Below are 22500 nucleotides of genomic sequence, written 5' to 3'. Positions count from 1 at the left end.
TGTATCTTGAACTCCAATGATCAGACAGTAATTGGTGCTTACCTGGGGTACACAGAACATCAAAGATGAAGCTGGCCAACATGAGAGGCAGCACAGGTCTGTAGTCGCAGAAGTTTCCGTCTCGGAGCTGCTCGGCTCTCTCTCGGATGGCTGACATCTCCACCAGGCCCAGAGGAATCTTCTTCAGCAGAGACACCACCTCTGACTCCTGGTAGGCCAGCTTCACCTGGTCAACCCACACACATGCACTCAGTTTGGTACACGTTCATGTCTCCTCATTCTATAGCAGCTCTACTCCTAGTTTGGATATACCATATACAATAAGGGTGGGGAAAAAAAGGATTTACTTATGTATCGTGATTTTTTTTCTGCTGATTTTTTTAATCCATTCTTTTTCCTGGAATCGATTTTTTTTAAAGGTCCCATGGCATGAACATTTCACTTTATGAGGTTTTTTAACATTAATATGCGTTCCCCCAGCCTGCCTATGGTCCCCCAGTGGCTAGAAATGGTGATAGGTGTAAACCGAGCCCTGGGTATCCTGCTCTGCCTTTGAGAAAATGAAAGCTCAGATGGGCCGATCTGGAATCTTCCCTTTATGACGTCATAAGGGGACAGGTTACTTCCCCTTTCTCTGCTTTGCCCGCCCAGAGAACTTGGCCCACCCATGAGAGAGAGAGAGACATCATGGCTTGAAAACAAGCGAAGCATGGCAGTTGGTCAAGGTCACAAAATACAAAAAATATTTTATTTTTACAATATTTTGGTTCAATCTACATTTCTATTAGACTTGTTGAATTTAAGGACAGTCTCAATTATTTTCTTGAGATTATACGTTTTTATTATCTTTGCACTACTGTGAAATGTATTTAATTTGTGCTGCGGGGCCGTCTTGTTTATTTTCTTTATAAGCAAGGGCAGCTAGGCTAAATGTAGCCGCTAACGTAAATGCAGTGTTATACTTATGTACTTCTTTAAAAAGGAAATAAATGTCAGACCGACTGACTGACATGTCATGTGCATTCTTCTTAGAAAACAAGTGCATTATTCAACTGTTGTTTTTGTTGAAGAAGGAAAAGTAAATTGCAATACTCAATACTTCTAGAATCGCAATACATGAAAATCTCAGTACAAATTGAATCGGCACCCATGTATCGGAAAAGAATCAAATCGGGACAGAAGCATATTGTCCCAGCCCTTCGCAGCTTGTGGCCATATCTGGACGCAAAATTACGAATCCTACTATGGCCACGCTAATCACTACTATTGGCCAGGCGTCCATGCTTACGCAAGGTAACGTAACCTGATTTGTTCAGGTCCTATCCCCTGACCAATCGGCTATCCTAACCTTAACCACTCAAGGTCAATGCCTAACCCCAACCAATCGAGCTGCTATTGAAGGGCGGGTCTTGGTGTGGCCATAGTAGGATTCGTAAATTCGCTATCTGGACATATCCGGTCTAACGCAGTTTCCTGTCTTTTCGCAGTGCTTTTCCTGCAAGTACTGTAATACGATATTAAAAGTGGAAATAAAGGAGCTTTTACTCAATCATTTGGAGTTGTTGCAGCAACTCTTCTATTGTGAAGAACAGAAGTACGGTCCAGGATGTGTTGACCACAATTTGGAAGACCTTTAATACGGTAAATGCCCTGAAAAAACGGCATCGCCCAGCGAGTTTTTACAGCGGGGAGAAATGGGAGTACAAGTATGGCCAAGGGTAGGGCACGGCTAATTCAGCGGAGTTAGCTTCCTGTTGCAGACTCTTGTTAAAACAACGCTAAAGTTAATAGTTAAAAGATATGCCTTTAGCTAAGAAGTTATATTTTAGTTTGACACCATTACATTAAGTAAACACATTGCAAAGTCATTGATATGCGTATCTGAACAGATAATTTGATAGCTTGGACACAGTTCCGTTACATTTATTGCATTTAGGGGACACTCCTATTCAGAGTGACATACAGAGAACACTGCAACAAGTCGAGTTTAAAAGCAAAGTGCAGTCCTAATGCGGCCTTCTTTTCATTCTTACCAGCGTCCTTTTTTATACTGACATCCGCACTATAACAGACGTAGCTCTTTTTAAATCTAAGTGTGCATGACTACACGAACAGCAAGTCAGAACACATACTGTGCATCAGTCCAAAACAATACTAAGGGCCTAGAATTGTTCATCTTCGGTTTAGAAAAATGGCATTAAAGTAGAGCCGAAACGTTTCATCAATTCATCAAAAAAGATAATCAGCAACTATTTTGATAATCCATTTCTTGTTTCTATGCTTTTTCAAGCAAACAGTGAAAACAAATTCAATCATTGGCAGATTAAAACGTAATTTGTAGTTGCAGCCTGACATGACATGGCAATAGATATGTCAGCAGGGCTCATTAGGCATAATCAAAGGCTTTTGAGGCCATAGAGTTGCATTGTGGGAAAACCCTCTCAACAAATGACCAGACAGCAGCCAGCAGATCCTGCCTTCAAACGCTAATAATGCTAAGGGATGGTACAGCCTTGACACAATGCTTGGCAATGATTGCATTTTTCTTCAATTACAGCTCTGCCTAAACGGGCTATCATTAGATAATAAAAATGCATTCATTAAAAACACATTTTTTTAGAGCGTTATGAATCGATGACAGACACAAAACAACAATAAATGCTACTCTACAACCATTCAATGCAATTCACTTTTAAGATGTTTTGAGGTAGCTGTGCAAACAGAATGTGTGTGTGTGTGTGTATTTATGTAAGAGTGAGAGACCTCCAGAGCTTTGGTAGACGCCGGTGGTCTCTGGAGTTCCAGAGAGAACATGCCGGTGCAGAAGGCCAGGTTGTGGAGCTCCACTCGTTCACTGAGAACAGTGAGGAGGAAGGCGGCTTTCGACAGCGTGTTAGTGGCGACCTGTGTCTGGCGGCTGGTCGACACCTTGCTCTTCTTACCCTAAATCCAAAAACCAGGGAAATTAATAATGATGTCAGGACATGTGACAACATTTTACATCTGACAAGTACATTCACACTTTGAATTTCTTATTGAATATTTGTTTGTGAATAGTTCATATTTGTTGCTCGTTTACAAACTGGCACAGTAACAATGCCAATATAAAACAGATATTAGAAGAATCTGGTGGCTTTCCTTCATGAAGAAAGGCTCAATATCCCACTACACAGTTCAAGATGCTGACTGATGAGTTTGGAAGATTGAGACTGTACAACAGAAGGAGAGAAAAGAAGTCAAAGGACGTAGGAGAATGGGTGGCAGGGTGCTGGGACTTGGGACTGTATTTACCTTAGTCTGTGGCTGCTCCACTTTCAGGTCTGGAGGGTTGGCTAACAGGTCTCTGGCCAGCTCCACGGCCAGGCGGCACGCCTCATTACTGTAACCGTGAGCATGGAGGGCCTCGGCACATGCAAACAGCACCTACACACACACACACACACACACACACACACAATGTAAAAACTGCAGTAGCGTGTCTGCCTGAAGCAGATGACCATATATGGAAAACCGGCTCTGTACGACATCTTTCTGGAGCCAAGAGTAGAAAAAACTGCTCAAACCGGAGCGTTCAGAACAGTGGGAAATGTGAGGTTTAGGCTCACAGGGATTTCTTATAAATATGTTTACCTTATTGTTTGAAGCTTTAGCCACGTTTAACGTGAACAGCCAAAGTTGTAACATTATAAATATGACAGAAAATACAGAAAAGCACCTATTAAAATGATGGTAAAAAGAATTTGATGTTAAATGACATGAATAAAAATCAAGCGCGTAGTTTATGAATGAGGTCCCAATGTATTTGTATCTTGACATCCATTCCTGGACAGCCCTGACTGCTATAAACACAACCAGCACAACAAGATTCAGTTATTGTCATAGTTCCTTGTGTACTTACATACATAAAGAAAATGAAAAGACTGTTCTCCACCAGCCACTACCCGTGCAACAGGAAAAGACACCAATCACACAGACGTACGTTAAGGATACATACACACTTGGTCTTCCTTCCTTACCTCCATGCGCCCCTCCTGCTCCAGCGGTTTCATCCCGGCGAAGATGTCCGGCTCCTCCTCTTGGTGGTTGTCAGCCTGCTGTCTGTCTGCTCCCTCCTCTGAGGCGGCACTCAGGTAGTATGCCTGATAGTCGTCCTCACCCACAGCTTCTCCACCTGCGGCTCCCGCTGCCGCCTCTGCTCCATGGTTAGCTAGTCCACCTGCAGTTGCTGCCCCGCTCCCTGCTGCTGCTGCTGCCGCCTCTTTGCGGCCCCGCGGTGGCTTGGCGGACGTTTGAGCGGCGCCCGATTTCGCCGTAGTGGTTGAGGTGGAAGGCTGGGTACTGCCAGCTGAGTCTACATCTTCGTCTTTGTTCTGGACTGGCTCCAGCTCTGCTTCCTTCTCTGCAGCGCTGGACATGTCCATAACAACCAGCACTGTCTCTTTGGAAGGGAAGCAAGGCGGACCGGTCTCTGCAGCCGAGGCATGGCTGACCCGCTTTGTTTCAAACATCTTGCTCCCCGCGCTGCTGTTGCCGTACTTGCGCGAGTCTCGGAGCAATGGGCTCGGGGAGGGCAGCATCTCCGGTGGCGGGGGGAGGAACTCAAACGTGTTGCTGGCCTCAGCCCCCAGAGCCAGACTGCAACCGTCGTCCAGGCTGAGCTCAGCCATATCCGGCTCCAGGGAGCTGTCCTCACTGCTGGTTCGCCGCTTGGCACTGGCGTGCTTACCCCCTCCCATCCCTCCACTTCCCCCAGGACCACCTACAGACGCCCCTTTCCCACCTCCCTGTGTCAGTTTCAGCTTCCCTCCAGAGGAGGAGCCCGGCCCTTTGTACATGCACTTCCCTCCTCCGTCTTCCAGGGCCAGAGAGACACCCCCTCCTAGACGGACCAGCATTCCTCCCCCTCCGCTCACTGACAGACCCTTCCTCTTGGTCAGTATGGTCTCCTTGGGTCGCACTGCCACCTCCTGTTGGGACGAGTGACCTCTTCCTTTATAATCTCCCCCAGCCCCGCCGTCAGCTCTCCCCCCTCCCCCGGGTTCAGATGCTTCTCCGCCTGCCCCTGCAGCAGCTTTGACTCCTCTCTGGTGCTGCACTGCCCTGGACCAGCAGAATGTGGCACTCTTCTTATCAGCACTGCAGTAGGTGATGCCTTCTAGTGGGTAGGCCACCTCCCAGTTGAAATAGCAGGACTCCACAGCGGGCTTGAAGCCCTGGAACAGTTTATCCAGGGACTTGCGATGTTGTCCCCGCTTCACTATCTCTATAACTTTCAGGTGCCACTGCTTTAGCTGGCCTGCCAGTTCCAAACGCCTGGAAAAGAGCATACACAATCTTTATTATTACTCCCTACTTTTCGTGTTTTTTTTTTTTAACATGGACCCTATTTCCCCATGCATTGGTGTCTAAGTGACTAATGTGAAGAAAAATCTTTGAAATTGTTCCAGTATTGAGCGAGAACACTGTAACTGGCAGCAAATGTGTACTATCAATTAGCATCCACTAAAAGTGCTGGTTTTGCCGCTGACAGGCTCATATTATTATTCTAAGTGACAGAGATAGACATTTTTGTCAGAGTAAAATCTTTTTTGTTTAACCAAAAACAGCTCTGAAATCGCCATTGACAAACTCACCAGACTCCATGTAAATAATCTGTACTTTTAGCGTGTATAGAGCCAGCATATCTCCACATAAATGTGTGAATTAAGGGTTGTTTTTTTTTCTGGGCATTTCTGCCTTTATTGGACAGGAAAGCTGAGATATGAAAGGAGAGAGATAAGGGGAATACATGCAGGAAAACTGTCACAGGTCAGACTCGAACCCTGGACCTTCTGTGTCGAGGAACAAGCCTCTGTAGATGTGCGCCTGCTCTACCAACTGAGCTAAACGGCCACATTAAGGGTTTATTTCAACCAAACCAGAGTGGTGATTGTTGGAACAGTGAAAAGATGAACCAAGGCGGCTTTCAATAGTTTTACTTTGTTTCTGTTGACTTTGAATGAAGTGTATTTTACAATGATAAAATAACTGGTTATTTAAATGGAGTCTGGTGGGTTTGGCGATAGGGATTTTTTTTGTCTCATAAAGGCCTGGACACACAGTGCTGACGGCCAAACGTCGGCAGAAAAGTGAGTGTGACTGATCAGTCTCCCCGAGTTGGTCAAAAAAGGAGGAGCATGACATCGGGGCTTGACATCAAGCCCCGCCTTCCCGCAAGTCCACATCCAAGTCAGTCATTTTTTTTTTGCCTACGTCGTCTCCCTATACACTCGAACGGACCAAGACGGTAGCAAAGCTGATATCCTCTTGTTTCACATTAGATGACAGAAACTGATGTAAGCTAAACACAAACGACATTTCATGCAACAACAGTGAACTGTAATTGGGCCTGTGTACTTTTTCGTTCATTTGATTTCCGATTTTGAAACGAAAAGAGTGGTTCGGAGATAACGTAAGACTGCTCCGGTGAAAGCCTTGTTTTCATGAGCTTCTGGGGCTAGCTGCTAACTAGCTCGGAAGCTAACACCTAATGGCAGGTAGGTTGCTAATTAGCCAATGCTAAAAAGTATGGAAGTACTAGTTTCCCTGTTTTCTATCAATATTCCTCAGTGTCTTTTGGTGTAGTTTGCTAACATGCTCGTAGACATGTAAATGAACTGTTTGCGTGCTAGCTAAGTCAACGGTCAACACCTTTTATATTGTAACGTGAAAGCTCAGGCTGCGTTAGCTTCAGCTAAACCACAGCCGCAACTTGCACTGCCCCGTTAAAATGCAACTTCAACCCTCGGATATAACGGTAATCACGTAGCATTTTACTGTATCTAGACATCTGTATGTGTGTTCGACCTTTTGAAATACTTAGATCAGGTGTGTTACTGTGCAGGTAATATCCGAGGAGCATCTGGCATGATTGTGAGTTCTCCTGAACCAGACTGAGAGACCATTTAAAGACTCAGGGACCCTTTGCAGGTGTTTTGGATTAATTAGCTGATTAGAGTGGGACACTTTGAGCCTAAAATATTGAACCTTTTCACAATATTCAAATTTTCTGAGGGTTTTCATAAACTGTAAGCCATAGTCATCAAAATTATAACAAATACAGGCTTGAAATATCTCGCTTTGCATGTAATAAGTCTATATAATTAGTTTTACCTTTTAAGTTGAATTACTGAAATAAATGAACTTTTGCACAATATTCTATTCGAGTTTCCCCTGTATGCTTCTGGTTCACCTGTTAATTGTTAAAGCAAAATTGCCCCTTTGTACATTTGGTTGTGACTGAATTCTTGCTGTTAATATGAAAGTCCATAACGAAACAACACACCATTCTACTTTTGAGGGCTAAATTAAATGAAAAATAGCTCGTTTTCCGTTTGAACACATTATCATCAATATTAACAAGGTTTAAAATGACCCATTTTTCAAATTTGGATATCATTTCAAAATCGGAAATCAGTAGTAACTACATGAAAACGTCACTGTTGCATGAAATGTCGTTTGTGTTTAGCCTACATCATCAGTTTCTATCTAATGTGAATCAAGAGGCTCTATCAGCTTCGCTACCAGGCTGCCTTTTTTGTTTGTCTTCAAAAAACTATTATTCAAGTACAGATCCATAAACACATTGAAAACATTAAATGCATACATATATACACGAAAAAGGGGCGCATTAAATTTACATTAAAGAGGTTGTAAGGCATTGTAAATGTTCAGAGTCCAGATGGCTTTCTTATTTGTCAGTCCTTTTTTAAAGTTTCAAAATATAATTTCATGTCATTTTTAAATTGGTGACTAGCCTATTCGGTTTTCTTTCAGATCATTTACATTTATAGATATAAAATTTTCAAATGAAATTAAAAGATTCAAAATGAAAACATGGCATTCATCCAAATAATTTCCTTCATAGTAAAAAATGCTACCAGGCTGTCTTGGTCCGTTCGAGCGTATGGGGAGTGACGTAAGCAAAGAAAAATGGCTGACTTGCAGGCTGCAGCGAGATACACTTGCAAAAAAGTGCCTCAGAACACACCAAAGCAACGAGACGTAATATGTCTCCATAACTGTATCGTCGCCCAAAAATGAAAACCGGCAGCTGATTGGACGAACGCGTCACGTGGGTCTTTTTTCTCCGGAAATTCAAAGCCAGACTGTCATGGCGGCTTGTTCAGAATACGATCTCATATTGTACTAAAATAGTTCACCGAAACGTGTTTCTGAAAACATTTTAAGAGAGAAATAGGCCGTGCAGTTGCTGAATCTGTCTTCATTTCAGATCAACAAAGGTCAGTTTAAAAGATTTTCATCAGATTTTGAGAGACTCTAGTCACGCTCATCCCGCTCCCCATTTCCGGGTTAACACTCTACCAATCAGATGGGTCATTTGAGTCTGACTGCCGGCAGTGCCCGCCCCGCCGATTATACATGTCAAATCGGCCAAAATGAAGGACGATGGCCCCTCGGACGGATGACGGCACGGAACACACAGAACAGACTCGAGTCATTGACCTCGCCAGACTGTCAGACGGCCGATTATCGGCTCTGTGTGTCCAGGCCTTTAGTTTTATGTTAAACCAAAAGGACCTTTCCCTTTAACATAAAGACTGACCACCGTATGGATCCTTTCCATATGTTGTCAGACTAATAATAATAATCTAAGCATGTCAGTGTCAATGGACGAAAACTGGGGTGAAATTGCCCATTAATGTTACATTGTAGCTTGTTTCGCTGCTGCCGACTGCAGCGGTCTTGCTGAACACTGGACCAATGTCAAAGATTGTTGTTCCCATCAGTCACTTAGACACAAAAAACATGGAAAAATAGGGTCCAGGATAAAAAAAAAACTGAAGTTACCCTTTAATATTTACTCCCATCTTAAATATGTTGTGTAATGCAATCATTAAGAATTAAATGTGCTGATATTACATAACTTCCCCATTCATGACCAAATTCTGTGACAGTTATAGAAGTCTCTAAGCAGTGTGTACCCTGGTGCCAACAGACTGACCTGCAGGGGCTCATCGTGGGGTCGAGCACTGCCAGCCTCCACAGCACCACCATCTCATCACACATGCTGGCACAGGCGTGAGCCGCCACCTCCGACTGGCCGTTGCTGCGCCCGGTGTGGCCACTGGCGCTGCTGTGGGACGCTGAGGTCCGAACACTGTACCACCAGCTGATGATCTGAACGCACACAGTCAGACAACTCGGTGAGGTGCGGGTCAGACAATATACAGCATATCACAGGTTAGAGCTGGGCCATGTGGAGAAAAATAAATATCCTGATATTTTTGACCAAATACATCGATGTCGATATTGTAGGGTTGACTATTGATGCTTTCACAAAATATATACACAATGAGAGTTTTGATAAATAATCACCAATAATTTTGATACAATGACTAAGTGGGTAAAGGCAAATAATAGAACAGCTAGGTTAGTTCAGAAAATGACATCACTTTACTGTAATGCAGCCTTTAAAACCAGGAAAAGACAACATATGTCATATCACGATATTAGGATATCCAAAATCTAAGACGATATCTAGCCTCATATACCCATGTCGATATAATATTGATATATTGCCCAGCTCTATCACAGGTACCTTTATATTAAAAAGGTCCACATACGAATTCTATATAAGGTCAGAGGTTTGGAACATTGCCCGCACAATGCACCGCCATGATTAAAAGTCACAAAAACATCATACATCCTCAGCCCATCGTAGGATATTGTTAAGTAAATAAGATCGCGCCCCTATTGATTTGCAACTCGGTCCACATCCAGACCCGCCCTGGTAAATAACCTCTGTAAATATTTCAATCCTCTATACCAGTGTTTCTCAAATGGGGGTACGCGTCCCCCTAGGGGTACTCTGGAGGACTGCAGGGGGTACGTGACGTTTTTTGAAAAATGTTTTTCAGTTACCAGGCTGTAGGTACTTCTACTGTCTTTTTTTTCTCCAAGTTTGTCGCTGTTTTTGAAGTTTGTCATCTTTTTTTGAAGGTTTTGTCATGTGTTTTGACCTATTCTGCCTTTCTTCCTTACTTTTTTCTACTGTCTTTTTTCTACTGTCTTCAGTTTTTGTCTCTTTTTTCGAAGTTTGTCGCTTATTTAAATTTTTTGTCCCTTTTGTCGTCCTAGTGTTGCCTTCCTTCTTTCTACTGTGTTTTTTTTCTAAGTTTTTATTACTATTTTCGACCTATTCTTGCCTTCCTTCCTTCCAAGTTTTTGTCTCCTTTTTCCATTATCATCTAAATGTTTTCCAGGTCCAAGGCTGTAGTTTAGTAAATCTATCGCTGACATCGCTGTATTCTTCCTCTTTATATTTGACTTTTTTTCCCTACCAAAAATCATTTGCGTTGGTTAGGGGGTACACACAAACACTGTTCAAAGGGGGAGCATTATTGAAAAAAGCTTGAGAACCACTGCTGTATACTGTATGGATGATGGGTTAAATGAGGAGAGTGTGTGTGGTATTGGCAGATGTGCAATATTAAAAAGGATTCATATCTGGATCTGTGGCAAAAAGGGTGACTGGAAGTTCCTTGGTTTCAGTTCTGTGTGAGCATTAGCAATATTTCCCCACAGCCTTGAGATTTTTAAGCATTACCTCAATTAAAAAAATGCACCATGTATGAAAAATCTAAATGTGAGAATTGTTCAAATAGGTGGGTAAATCCTCTCCCATTGTCAGCTCCTTATCAACATCAACATGCTCATGGGTGTAGTTTTTAATCTTTGCAGTGGTTAACGTTCAGCGGCTGGAGCTCGTGTCATGTTAAGGATGTACCTGTTCATAGGTGAGGCACTGCTCAGTGAGAATCTCAAGCAGCGGGGCAGCGTTGCTGTCTCGCCTCTTAAACATCTCCCGGACGATGGACAGAAGGTTCCAGATGCCTTCTGGCTCTCGGCCCCGCAGGGGTCGCAGCAGACACGCCCATTCAGCAGCAGCCGGCGGCTCCGTGGATGACAGGTACATGGAGTTTACATCACTGTGGTTCACACACGCACACACACACACACACACACACAATTAAGAAGAAAGAGAGAGGGAAAGTAAAATACAGCAGAAATAATGTAAGAATTAACAACACTTACCGTGCTGATCAAAATCAAAATATGTCAGCCAGTATAGCTATTTTCTGTGGACAGCACATGTGTGATAGGGGTTAGTGAAGTGTTTGAGTACAGTATAAAATATTCCTGCTAAAGCCTTTAAGAAATGCTTTAAAGTGGCAATAGACACGATTTTTGCTTCAACATATCATTATGAAATAAATGTTGATTCAGCGTTTAGATTTTTTTTTAATTTTTGCCTTTATTTATTCAGGGAAGGTTCACTGAGAGGAATACCAATACCTGGAAGCTGCCCAGTACAACCACAGTCTGATCTGCTGGCCACTGAGCAGCTCCACTGGAGATAGGGTGTTAAGGCTCTGACCCGACGGCCAGCCGTTGGACTGATCAGTCGGCTCCCCGAGTTGGTCAAAAAAGTGCCTCGGAACACACCGAAGCGACGCCGACTTGAGCGTACGTTCTGCGCGTGGGCGAGACGTAATACGTCTCCATAACAGCAGGCGGCGCTAATCTGTATTGTTGCCCAAAAAATGAAAACTGGAAATGATAAACGCGTCACGTGGGTCTGGTTTCTCCCGAATTTCAAAGCCGACCATTAATGGCCGGTTCTTCAGAATAAGAATAGTAATAAAATAGTTAATAAAATAATAAATAAATAATAATAAATAAAACATTTTAAGAGAGAAATAGGCCGTGCAGCTGCTGAATCTGTCTTCATTTCAGATCGACAAAGGTCAGTTTAAAAGATTTTCGTCAGATTTTGAGAGGCTTTCGTCGCGCTAACATAAGTGCACTGATTCGCTAGTCAAAGGCTAGAACTCCACCAATCAGATTGGTCATTGAGTTGACTGCCCACCCTCCGATTCAACATGATGAAGGCCGACGGCACGGAACACACCGAACAGACTGGAGTCACCGACCTCGCCAGACTTTCCGACGGCCGATTATCAGGTTGGTGTGTCAGGGCCTTAAGGGCCTTGCTCTGTGGTGGTAATGAGGGAGGGACAACACTTTCCCCACCCAGATTTTATCCTGTCGGTCTGGGGATTGAACCGAAGACCTTCCGGTCACAAGCTCGCTTCTCTAACCTTTAGGCTACCACTCTCTATGCAATTCTGTTTTCCACAGGGTACGATATCCCGGGAAACTGAAGGCTCACTTTACAAAAAGTAATAAAAATAAAATAATAATATAATATAAAAAAAATAAATAAATAAAGAGGATAGCGCTTGAGTTGCACCTATACTTATGAAGGTTGTGAAATAATAACACAGAGGCTCCGGAGTCTACACAGCAGACTCTTTATTGCCTCCCACGTTGTCAAAAGCAGCGCATTACAGCTTCTACTACCATTCTTTCACAATAAAAGCTCTAGACATATCCACTGCATCACTGCTTACCAGAGAGCATTTCTCTAAAGGGGCAACTAGACACAATAGCTTCCAGTAGCTATCCCGAGTTAGCATAAATGGCAGATGGTGGAACAACCGGAGGAACTGGAAACTCTAACTCTAACTCTAATTTGATGGTCAAATTCAATCTTTTTTTTTCAACAGGGACAACAATGCCCCAGTAAGAGCCACAAGATGGCAGAAGGGTACTTTGCAGTCTGAGTCTGAGTTTCTCAAAATGAATGACGTGCAATTGAATGCACCATTAGTTTAACAAAGTGACATGAATGCTCCATGGATTCCCGTCAGAGCCCACATGCTTTCCCCTTGTTGTTTGTTTCCATAACTCACTCAGGGGGAACTTCAGGGAAAGGGGGGCGGGGGGGATTTTCCAGTTGTGTTGTTTCTCCGTCATCTCCGCCAGTGGTCATGATGTCTGGAAAAGTAGCGCTGCAGGCTACCGGTAAGCTAACATTACCGTCTTTAGCTGCATGCTACCAGTGGCTCTATCGATCAATTTTTGATTTAAAATTGAAATTGTGACACCCCTATCTACCTGGCAAAAGGCGAGTTTATTTATACAGCCCATTTCAGCAACAAGGCGAAAAGGGAGAGCGATAAAAAACATTCTACTAAGCTGGATTAGTAAGTAACAAAACCTGCCTACTTATTAATACTAGCCAGTGTTTTACTCGGCCTTTATTTCTCGTAGCACTGATTTGGGTTTCTAGTTTAAATTAAGTTGTTTCTTTCTTTGGACAGTGAACAGGCTGCTAGTGGTAACCATGCTGCTAATGATATATGAATAAATACCTTTCCAGTCAGCTTGACAGACTGTTTTGTTCATACTTAGTACGTGTTTATATAAATCAACAGACAGAAAATATGTTATTACCATCTCCGTTATGGAGTTTCTTTAGAAACAAAATGTAGTGTGTCTTGTGTTGTTGGTAACGTTAGTTCACTACCTGGAAACTGGACTTTACGGGACCTTTATGTGAGACAAGCAGTGTGTACCTGAAGACGACAGGCGAGGGCCCACAGAACTTGTGCAGAGTCTTTTTGATGTTGTCGCTGAGGGTCGACTCATCCAAATACCAGGTGCTCTGGTCAGACGCTGAAGGGCCTGCTGTCGGGTCTACACACACACACACACACACACAATATAGAAAAATTCTTTTTCATCAAATTACAGCGACAATTTGGTAGATGAACAATTGCTCTGTCCAAACCTTCCTGCCAACACACCTCTCTCCATGGATACCATACACAACAGACACTCGTCTCCCCCCCCCCCCAACTTAACTGCAATGTAGCTACTCAGCTCTAGGCTCAAACTGGTTCAAATTCTTATTTTCAGAGAAAAGGTTGAATGAAATAATATCAGGCAGAGCACGTCAGGACAACTCAAGCTTGCTCTCTTGCTGTATGTTAGGAACAAACTGCTATTGTACCTGGAGCTCCACACACAGTGTTGATGGCAGTAGACTGAGAGGACAGCAGCTCATCCAGCAGCCGTTGAGCTGTGGGTAGGATCTGGAGACACAAAACTGAATGAATACCACACTTTTTTTTCTCCAGATATATGACATATGCATCATAGAGATAGGATACTTGCATTTATAAAGTTAACAACTGGTTTAGAACATGGTTGTTACCTGCTGAGGCAGCTCACTGATGAGGTACTGGGCAAACTTTTGGAGCTGGTCCCTCTGCAGCCTGGACAACGACTCAGAGACGGGAGCCCTTAGACACACTGCTGATGCCTACACACACACACACACACACACACACACACACACACACACAATGAGTACCAACTACTATTTCATTTTCCCGATTTGATTCTTTCACGATACATACACATTCGATTTATTTTGTGATTTTCATTCATTGGAATGCTAGCAGTATTGCGATTCGATAGTATTGGGATTTTCTTTTCCTCCTTTAAAAGGACAATTCCAGCGCAAAATGAACCTAGAGGTTAATAACATATGTGTACCGAGTCGACCGTTCTCTGGGATCTGTTTTCATGTTAATCGAATGTGTCTCTAGCTTGAAACATGCGATGGAATATGCAGGATATTTATGCAATTTTATGCAATGAAATTGCGGGAACTTGCAAAAACTGCGGTTTCATCGTGGCTTCATCGCGGGGTTTGCAGCTTTTCGATGATGTTCACGTCGCGTAATTACATATACTTCATAACGTTCCCATGGCAACAGGGGAAAATGGCTGCTCGTGTGTGAAATAAACGCAACATTTTTCAACTTTCTGCTAAGATCTATGTGACTTTTTTGCAACGAAAATGCGGGGATTATGAAATCATGCAAGCTCCACATATTTTGCGCGGAAATCAGCAATTTATGTGGCAAAAGTGCGGCGTATTTGAAAAAATGCGGCCCCCGCATAAATATGCAGACTTTGGCTGATTATGCATTGAATTATGCGATCGCATAATCACGTTTTTCTGGAGGGACTGATATACAAGTACATCCTGTGGTCTATTTATACTTTGGTATGGTTTTCGGTTGATAAAATGAGATCATCTGATGAAAATGTGATCCAGTTTATTTTATTTTTTTAAAGACTTTTTTTGGCCATTTTTAGGCCTTTATTTTCACTTGACAGATGAAGACATGAAAGAGGAGAGAGGGGGAATGACACGCAGCAAAGGGCCGCAGGTCGGTGTCAAACCCGCAACATCGAGGAGTAAACCTCTATATATGCACCTGCTCTACCAGCTGAGCTAACCCAGCCACAATGTGATACAGTTTAATAGAATTTGTTTGTGTAGACACACAACTCACATTGTGGATCCTGAAGAGGCAGAGTGCTACCACATGGGCACACCATTTGGCCCCAGCGCCGCAGGTGCAGCTGCAGGAAGTGATGCGGCAGCGATCAAACATGACCGCCACATTGTAGGCCCCTTTAGACTGACCGGACTGACTGGACACCACTGTCGCACTGAGATGGAAGCCTGGTAAAAGAGAGATGGTCACAGAAAGACAAACACAGATTTATAGAAGACAACAGGGATGGGTTAGACTTTGTACTTTATTTAACTCACTTAATTTAATATATTTTAGTATTTTATTACTGAAAGGTGCTACTATTAAAGAAATTTGTAATGTAGTGATGGCCGATTTATAGATACAATGAAAGTGAAGGGAGTGTCTTAAAATCACATGAATTATTCAAGCGGTACATGTCATCATTATAAGCGTAAGTCTAGTTGATTGGTATGTCACACTGAGCAAACCATACTGTAAACACTTATAGTTTATAATAGGAATGAAACCTGGTTTAAAATACCACATGCATATATGAACATTAGGGCACGTGAAATTTGAGCTCAACACGTAATTCTCAGCTCTACATGCATCGGTGCACCTAACTTGGTAAAGAAAATATTGTATGCTGGGCTGCCAACTCTCGCCTATTGGCCGACACTTCCCACGCCAGACGTCCATTTTCTCACAGTGAAAACCAAATTTATACCCAATAACGTCTTTAACGTTAATGTTTGTTTGCGACAGTAGAATCGCTTGAAAAATCGTTTGGTGTAAGTTCGGCATAACTGTGCTGTAAGAAGACAGATTTGAAATTGCGACTACTGGGTAAGGGTGACACCTCTACCCACCGATCTGCAGGGGGTCTTTGACAGCTCTGATCCTGTAGAGCTGTTCTCCACGTTGGAATTCATCTGGACTCCCATTAGCCAGGCAGGAATATAACCTGCAGCAGGAGGAGGACAGAGAGACAGGAAGAGAAAAAGACAGAAGGAAGATGTGAATGGAAGATAAAGAGAACCAAATTAGTGAGTGAATCACAAAACTAAGTACATCTACCCTGGTGAGTCCTGTTTATCCGTCTATCCATGTTCTAAGCCCGTCATCCTGTTCAGGGCTGGTAGGGTGTTGGAGCCTATCCCAGCTTACATTGGGTGAGAGGTAGGTGTACAACCAGGATAGGTCAGGAGTCTATCTGTGTTTATTTGTCAAAGTCAGAAAGAATATCTGGATAATCGTTTCTCAAAAAGACATTAAATGATGCCAAAATGTTAACAGAGATGTTGGGTAGCCTTGTTCTTCTTCCACTTGTTAGTTAAGGCTGTAAGGTGGTGTGTGGTGTCCTGTTCTGTCTAGGAAACCACTCAATGCAGGACGCTTGCCAAGTGTCCTTCTGGACAGTCGTACTATCTGAAAATGTCAAAGTCCTACCTCGAGATGCTACGTTTCTTCCTGACCGTATTTCAACGCATTCCAAAGCTACAGTAGCTGTGGACCACCTTCTGTGGGGAGATAACTGAGTCAATCTGTCTAGGTTTGTCCAAATGTGTGTGATGAACACAAAATGCAAAATCAGGGTTGGATTCTGAGAGCCGGTTTAAATTTATATTTTGGTTCCTGTATGGCATAAGACTTGGATTTGATAAGCAAAGACACTAAAAAAACGTACCAAAAAAGTTTAGATAATGGCAGCATGATCCTCGTGTTTAGCTTGTGCTGGTTATATCAGTTGTCACCAGTTTGGCTGTTGTCAGGTTACAGTATGTGCTCTCTTGTCTTGACTGTAACAATCTAGCTCATCGCATCGTGTCAGAAGGAGTCAGAATTCCTTAGTTTAAAGGGTAACTACAGTTTTTATCAACCTGGACCCTATTGTCCTATGTTTTTGTGTCTAAGTGACTGATGGGAACAACAATCTTTGACATTGGTCCAGCATTAAGCAAGATCACAGCAGTCGGCAGCAGGCAAACAAGCTACAATGTAAGTTAATAGGCAATTATTGTGCAGCTTGTATTTACCTTCACAAAAGTGCTCGTTTTGCCGCTGACAGACTCAGATTATTATTCTAAGTGTCTGACAACATTATGGAAAGGATTTCTAAAGAGGTCGACCTTTCTGTTAAACAGTAAGATCCTTTTTTTTTTTTTAAAACATTAAACATTCGCAAAATTGCGTTCGCTAAACCCACCAGACTCCATGTAAATAAACAGCAATTTTAGCATCGTAAAACACACTTCATTCAAAGTCGACAGAAACTAAATAAAACTATAAAAAATCCGTTTTGGGCCGTCTTTCCACTTTTCCAACCATCACAACTCTAGTTTTGGTTGATATAAACACATATTTTAACGATTTACATGTGAAATGATGTTGGCTCTATACACACTAAAAGTATTGCTTTTTTAAATGGAGTCTGGTGGGTTTAGTGCTAGCGACCTCAGAACTGTTTCTGGTTAAACAGAAAGGTTTTAAAGAGGTTTTAAAAAGGTCTATCTCTGAAGGGATCCTTTCCATAATGTTGTCAGACACTTAGAATATTAATCTGAGTCTGTCAGTGGCAAAATAAAACACTTTTAGTGGACCAAATTGGCGATGCACATTTGCCCCGTAGGGTTACATTGCAGCCTGGTCTGTGGCTGCCGGTTACAGCGTTCATGCTTAATACTGGACCAATTTCAAAGATTGTTGTTCCTATATAAAAACAGTAGTACTTTCACCCATAACATTATAATACCTAAAGCTCATCAACTTAGTTTTGAAGTAGCTCATGAAGAATAACAGTAGGGTACAACGGTTTCATTGTGTCTTTAAATCAACCGGCATTATGGCATAGAATCTATAGATAGAAATGTGTTTCTTACAGAATAAAGCATGTTTCTGTATTGAGGTCAGGCAAACCATTGTGTGATTGGCCATTATGTCTGTGATGATGGAGATAATCTGTACTCACGCTGCTCATTTCACATTAAAACAACTTGATGCAGTTTAACACTGTGGCCTGCATTTCATTTCAGCCCATAAACTATCCTAGTCATCAGTGTGTACTATATGAAAGAGTATATAAAGGTTTATCTAAAGAACAGACATTGAAAGCAGCATTTCATCCACCTCCTAGCCTGACACAAGTCCCACACACATTTCACTTTCTGGACACCCTCTTATACATGTAACTTACATTCTCACAATTATCTTTCAGGTGCTTCAACAGAATGCTTGAAGGGGTCGCTGGTGTTAGCCTCAAGTGCAACAACATAAACTTTTCTCTTTTTCAAACCCTTAATTAAAAACCCAGTAAACTGAATGCAGATCGACTTGAGCGCAGTCTGCCTGCTGCTGAATTGAGACCAAACTTAATCATTTTATTTTTTCAAAATCTGACAGCTGATATATTACGACAAACAGGACATGTAACATTCATGGCCTTGGGCTGACAATAGAGTCATTCATTTATCTACTTTTCTAGGACCATTAACATAAACTTCTCTCATGGCGCACAGAGCTTTGTCAACAGAGGGAGTAAAGACATGTTTCTTGCAGAGTGCATGGCACCAAATACTCATTGGGTGCAGAATAGCTTGGGCTGATTAACATCACCATTATCATGATATTCAGTCAATATCCTAGTTGCCCAATTACCCAGACAGACTGTGGCTTTCAGCACTTGGGAAAACCCTGTCAGATGTATGAATGGACTGGCTGGCAAAATGAAAATGCAGAGCTACTTGGCAGAGTAACAACACGTAGGTGCAAGGCTATTGGAAAATTGGCATTGTTGAAAAGAGGAACACATGCACACTGCCTCCAAACCAAATGATGTCAGTGTGTGGATGTTCTCTTTTCATCTCTTATCACAGGAGACTAACTGGGTTTTCAACAATTTATTAAAAAGGTGCCCTGCCACACAAAACCGTTTTTACTTGCATTTTTTGAAATCTGTTAGGTCCATATGTGTTTGTGTTATGTGGTGAATGTGAAAATGAACTGCTACCTCCTCTGTCAGCTCTAGCCACTGAACAGAAATAAGAGGAGAAATCAGGCTGATTCCAAAAGCTGGTCAGTCTGACGTGGTGTTGCCTGAGCTCATTACTATTCATGAGCTCACCCAGTTGCGCTGGGTAAAGGATGCTGATAGCCAGGCTCTCATTGACTAGCTGTTAGCCAATCACAGTCAAGCAGCTTAGCTGGTGAATATTAATGTGAACTTGCACAAATCGAGCTGAGTCTTCCTGCAGGCTTTCTATACCACGCTAGAATGGCTTGAAACAAGGTAACCAAGGTACAGAGTCCATGGTAGAACTTCAGACATTACCACAAAGTCATGGAATACGTGTGGCAGGGCACCTTTAAAACATTTTAAAACAGCACTCTTCCTGACATATACTCCATTTTGGGAGTGGCCAGTCATACGACCGTACTGGACCAAGCTTCACAAAACGTTGAAAAACATTGATTTACCCCTGCAGTTCATCACATGTTTTCCATGCGAGACGTTCAGATGAGTATTTGTTTGGTATTTTGACATCCGCTGGCAAAAAAGCACTCCCAAAGCGTTGGATGCTTCCTGAAGCCCCCACTATACAGGAGTGGATAGAAATAGTAAATAACATCTATGATATGGAGAGGATGACCTTCTCTCTTCATCTTCAGATAAATGTTCATTAAACTTTGGATATGTATAAATATGTAAAGCTCCTACGGCCAGAATTCATTCAGATATCGAATAAATGAGTAATGTTTTCATTTTTAAAAAGGACCCTGAAAAAAATGACTGATGTTTGAAAACTTCCCTTTGTTTTTTTCTGTCAATAATATGATTAATAATATTTTCTAATTAGAAGTTTCTTTTAAGTCCTCCCTGGTCTTACCAACCTTTGTTTTATGTAAACACTCTGCACTGTACACCTTACATCTCCCAAACTCTATTAAGTTCCTGTTATCTTTATGATTGAAATAGAAAAGGGACAACAGAGAAAATCAAACAGATATTGTTCTGATGTAAGTCTTGTAATCTTCACTGCTGTGCTAAAATAAAAAATAGACAAAAAAGAGCTGTCTTCTCTTAGTAAATATGGGGAAACATTGCAAAGCTGGCATGGCATCAGAAAAACTGTGAATAGTTACCAGGATTGTCAATATAATCCGTTAATTATTTGTTTTTCAAAATAAAACCAAAAATTGACTTGTTTTCTCAATACTTGTTTTCCAAAACCAAAATACGGTTAACGACATGTTTTTTCCAATTTCAGATGTGCTCAAATGAAAAATGCAAAAAAAAAAAAACAGGTAACGAGCATTTCATCCAATTTTGATATTTTCAACTGACACACATTGCAGCATTTTCAGCACAAAATCTGAAATTGGAAAAAACAAGTTGTTATCCGTATTTTGGTTTTGGAAACGAGTATTGAGAAAAGTCATTATTTGGTTTTATTTTGAAAAACGAATGATACACGGATTGTATTGACAATCCTCTCAACTATTCACAGTTGAAGAGCTAAGTACAATTTTTCTCGTCATCCATTTTGGTTTTGGAAATCCATTTTTTGGTTTCCTTTTGAAAAACTAATTAACGAATGATACATGGATTCAATAGGCACATCCCTAATAAGAGTGAAAAGAAGTGCCGGTTATCAGCGTTCTCACCTGATGTCTTCCTCGTTCTCGGGGAAGCTCCAGTAGGCGATGCGGAGCTGGAGCTGTTCTGGGACAGGGGGGTAGACCTTTTCCACCACCTCAAACGGGATGTGGAACGCTACCTGCTTCGCTGACAACTCCACCAGTGGAATCACCTGGCCATCTGAGGAAGACCACAGAAAAGAAGAAGATCAGCTCAGTCAGCCCAGTGGGAGACAGAAAGAATTCAGGTAGTGTGTGCATGTATGTTCCTTCACTCTAGAATCCCACTGTGAAAGCTGTGAGTTGAAGGGTCCATGAATTATCATGAATTCATGCATGACTTCATTCATGAAAAAGCATGAATTCATTCATGTAGTACCTCATGAACTATCAGTAATGTATAAGAATGAATATTATTTCATGCATGACTTAATGCAGGACCAATACGTTGCGTCAATTAAGGTATTTCAATCATCATGATTTCGGATTTATTATTGATGCTCATGTCTTCTTTAAAAAACTGACCAGTCACAGCGGTGTACATCTATTCTGAAGAATTGTAAAAGTGTTGTTATCATGATTAACTAAACATTGCTTCTTCATGACTTCATCATGTTTGTGGCCCTTCAAATAAAGTGCTGACCTGCTCCATCTTAAATAAGATATGATTAATGGTGGCATAACACTAAATGTATTAAGAATTAAAGAAGTGGGTTGGCAAAATGATCCATAGGTCACTACATTTACACAAAATACAGCATACTGCAGATGCATTTTTATAGTTGCATTATTCACAATATCATAAAGGCACTTAAAGCTATAGTGCGTAGTTTCTGTCGCCCCCCATGAGGAATTCTAAGTAATGACAACAAAACTGTCGGCGCGTCCACATGATACAAGCCTTCCGTGATCGCGCACCGCCCCCACCCCTCCTCCACACAGTTGCTAGTAGCCAAGGAGGGCCAGTGTTGTTTATGGTTGCTATTATAACCCTTCTGAAGCGCGTCATCCAACGGGAGGTTTACCGGCAGATAAACAAGGACCTCAGGGTACTTCTGCCATTCATCTGCATGTATGGCAGGACAGAAAATCTGCAAACTTTCACTTAAAGCTTTCACTTAAAGCTACACTGTGTAGTTTCTGTCTCTCGGTGAGGTGAGTAATGACAACAAAACTGTCGGCGCATCCACATGATACAAGCCTTCCGTGATCTTCACTCGAGTTTCCCTGAAAGTGATGTCCCCGTATACCAACCCTCCGTCAGTTCACTTTTACATTACTGCATTAAAAGGTGAGAAATGACACCACTGGAGGTCAGCAAAAACAAGACTTTCAGCTGTTTAACTCTTTTAAACGCAATAAATGTTCAAATCTTTTGAGAAGACAGAGGAAGTGCAGATTTTCAGGGGTCTTCCCCCGCGACCTGTGTCGGGTCCATTTCATATTTAGACTAATTGGTTTTGGCAAGGTCCCTTGTATTGTATCTCAGCTGTATCAATATGCCTAATACTAGGGCCGCAACTAACGATTATTTACATTGTTGATTAATCTGTGGATTATTTTCTGGATGAATGGATTTGTTCTAGATAATGTCCGTCAGTGTTTCCCAAAGCCCAAGACG

The 22500-nt window shown here is 42.0% G+C and overlaps 1 protein-coding gene across 13 annotated transcripts in view; it reads right to left on the bottom strand.

The window, feature by feature from the left end:
• The window catches only part of zswim8 (zinc finger, SWIM-type containing 8), a 64496-nt gene that overhangs the window by 27219 nt on the left and 14777 nt on the right, over positions 1-22500 (bottom strand). For 8 of the 13 annotated variants that reach the window (XM_031324047.2, XM_031324051.2, XM_031324052.2 and 5 more), the window contains exons 2-13: positions 20907-21060; positions 16115-16209; positions 15279-15451; positions 14126-14233; positions 13922-14003; positions 13485-13605; positions 10790-10991; positions 9011-9180; positions 4017-5319; positions 3292-3423; positions 2764-2943; positions 43-226 (exon numbers count right to left, since the gene is read on the bottom strand). In XM_031324047.2, coding sequence (XP_031179907.2) covers positions 43-226; positions 2764-2943; positions 3292-3423; positions 4017-5319; positions 9011-9180; positions 10790-10991; positions 13485-13605; positions 13922-14003; positions 14126-14233; positions 15279-15451; positions 16115-16209; positions 20907-21060 — 2904 coding nt within the window. Of the gene's footprint in view, positions 1-42; positions 227-2763; positions 2944-3291; positions 3424-4016; positions 5320-9004; positions 9181-10789; positions 10992-13484; positions 13606-13921; positions 14004-14125; positions 14234-15278; positions 15452-16114; positions 16210-20906; positions 21061-22500 lie in introns of all 13 variants that reach the window. The other 5 variants (XM_031324048.2, XM_031324053.2, XM_031324055.2 and 2 more) reach the window with 1 other exon arrangement.

The sequence above is a fragment of the Sander lucioperca genome, chromosome 7 (assembly GCF_008315115.2).
Source record: "Sander lucioperca isolate FBNREF2018 chromosome 7, SLUC_FBN_1.2, whole genome shotgun sequence".
Taxonomy (NCBI): domain Eukaryota; kingdom Metazoa; phylum Chordata; class Actinopteri; order Perciformes; family Percidae; genus Sander; species Sander lucioperca.
This window is presented reverse-complemented; position numbering and strand designations above follow the sequence as displayed.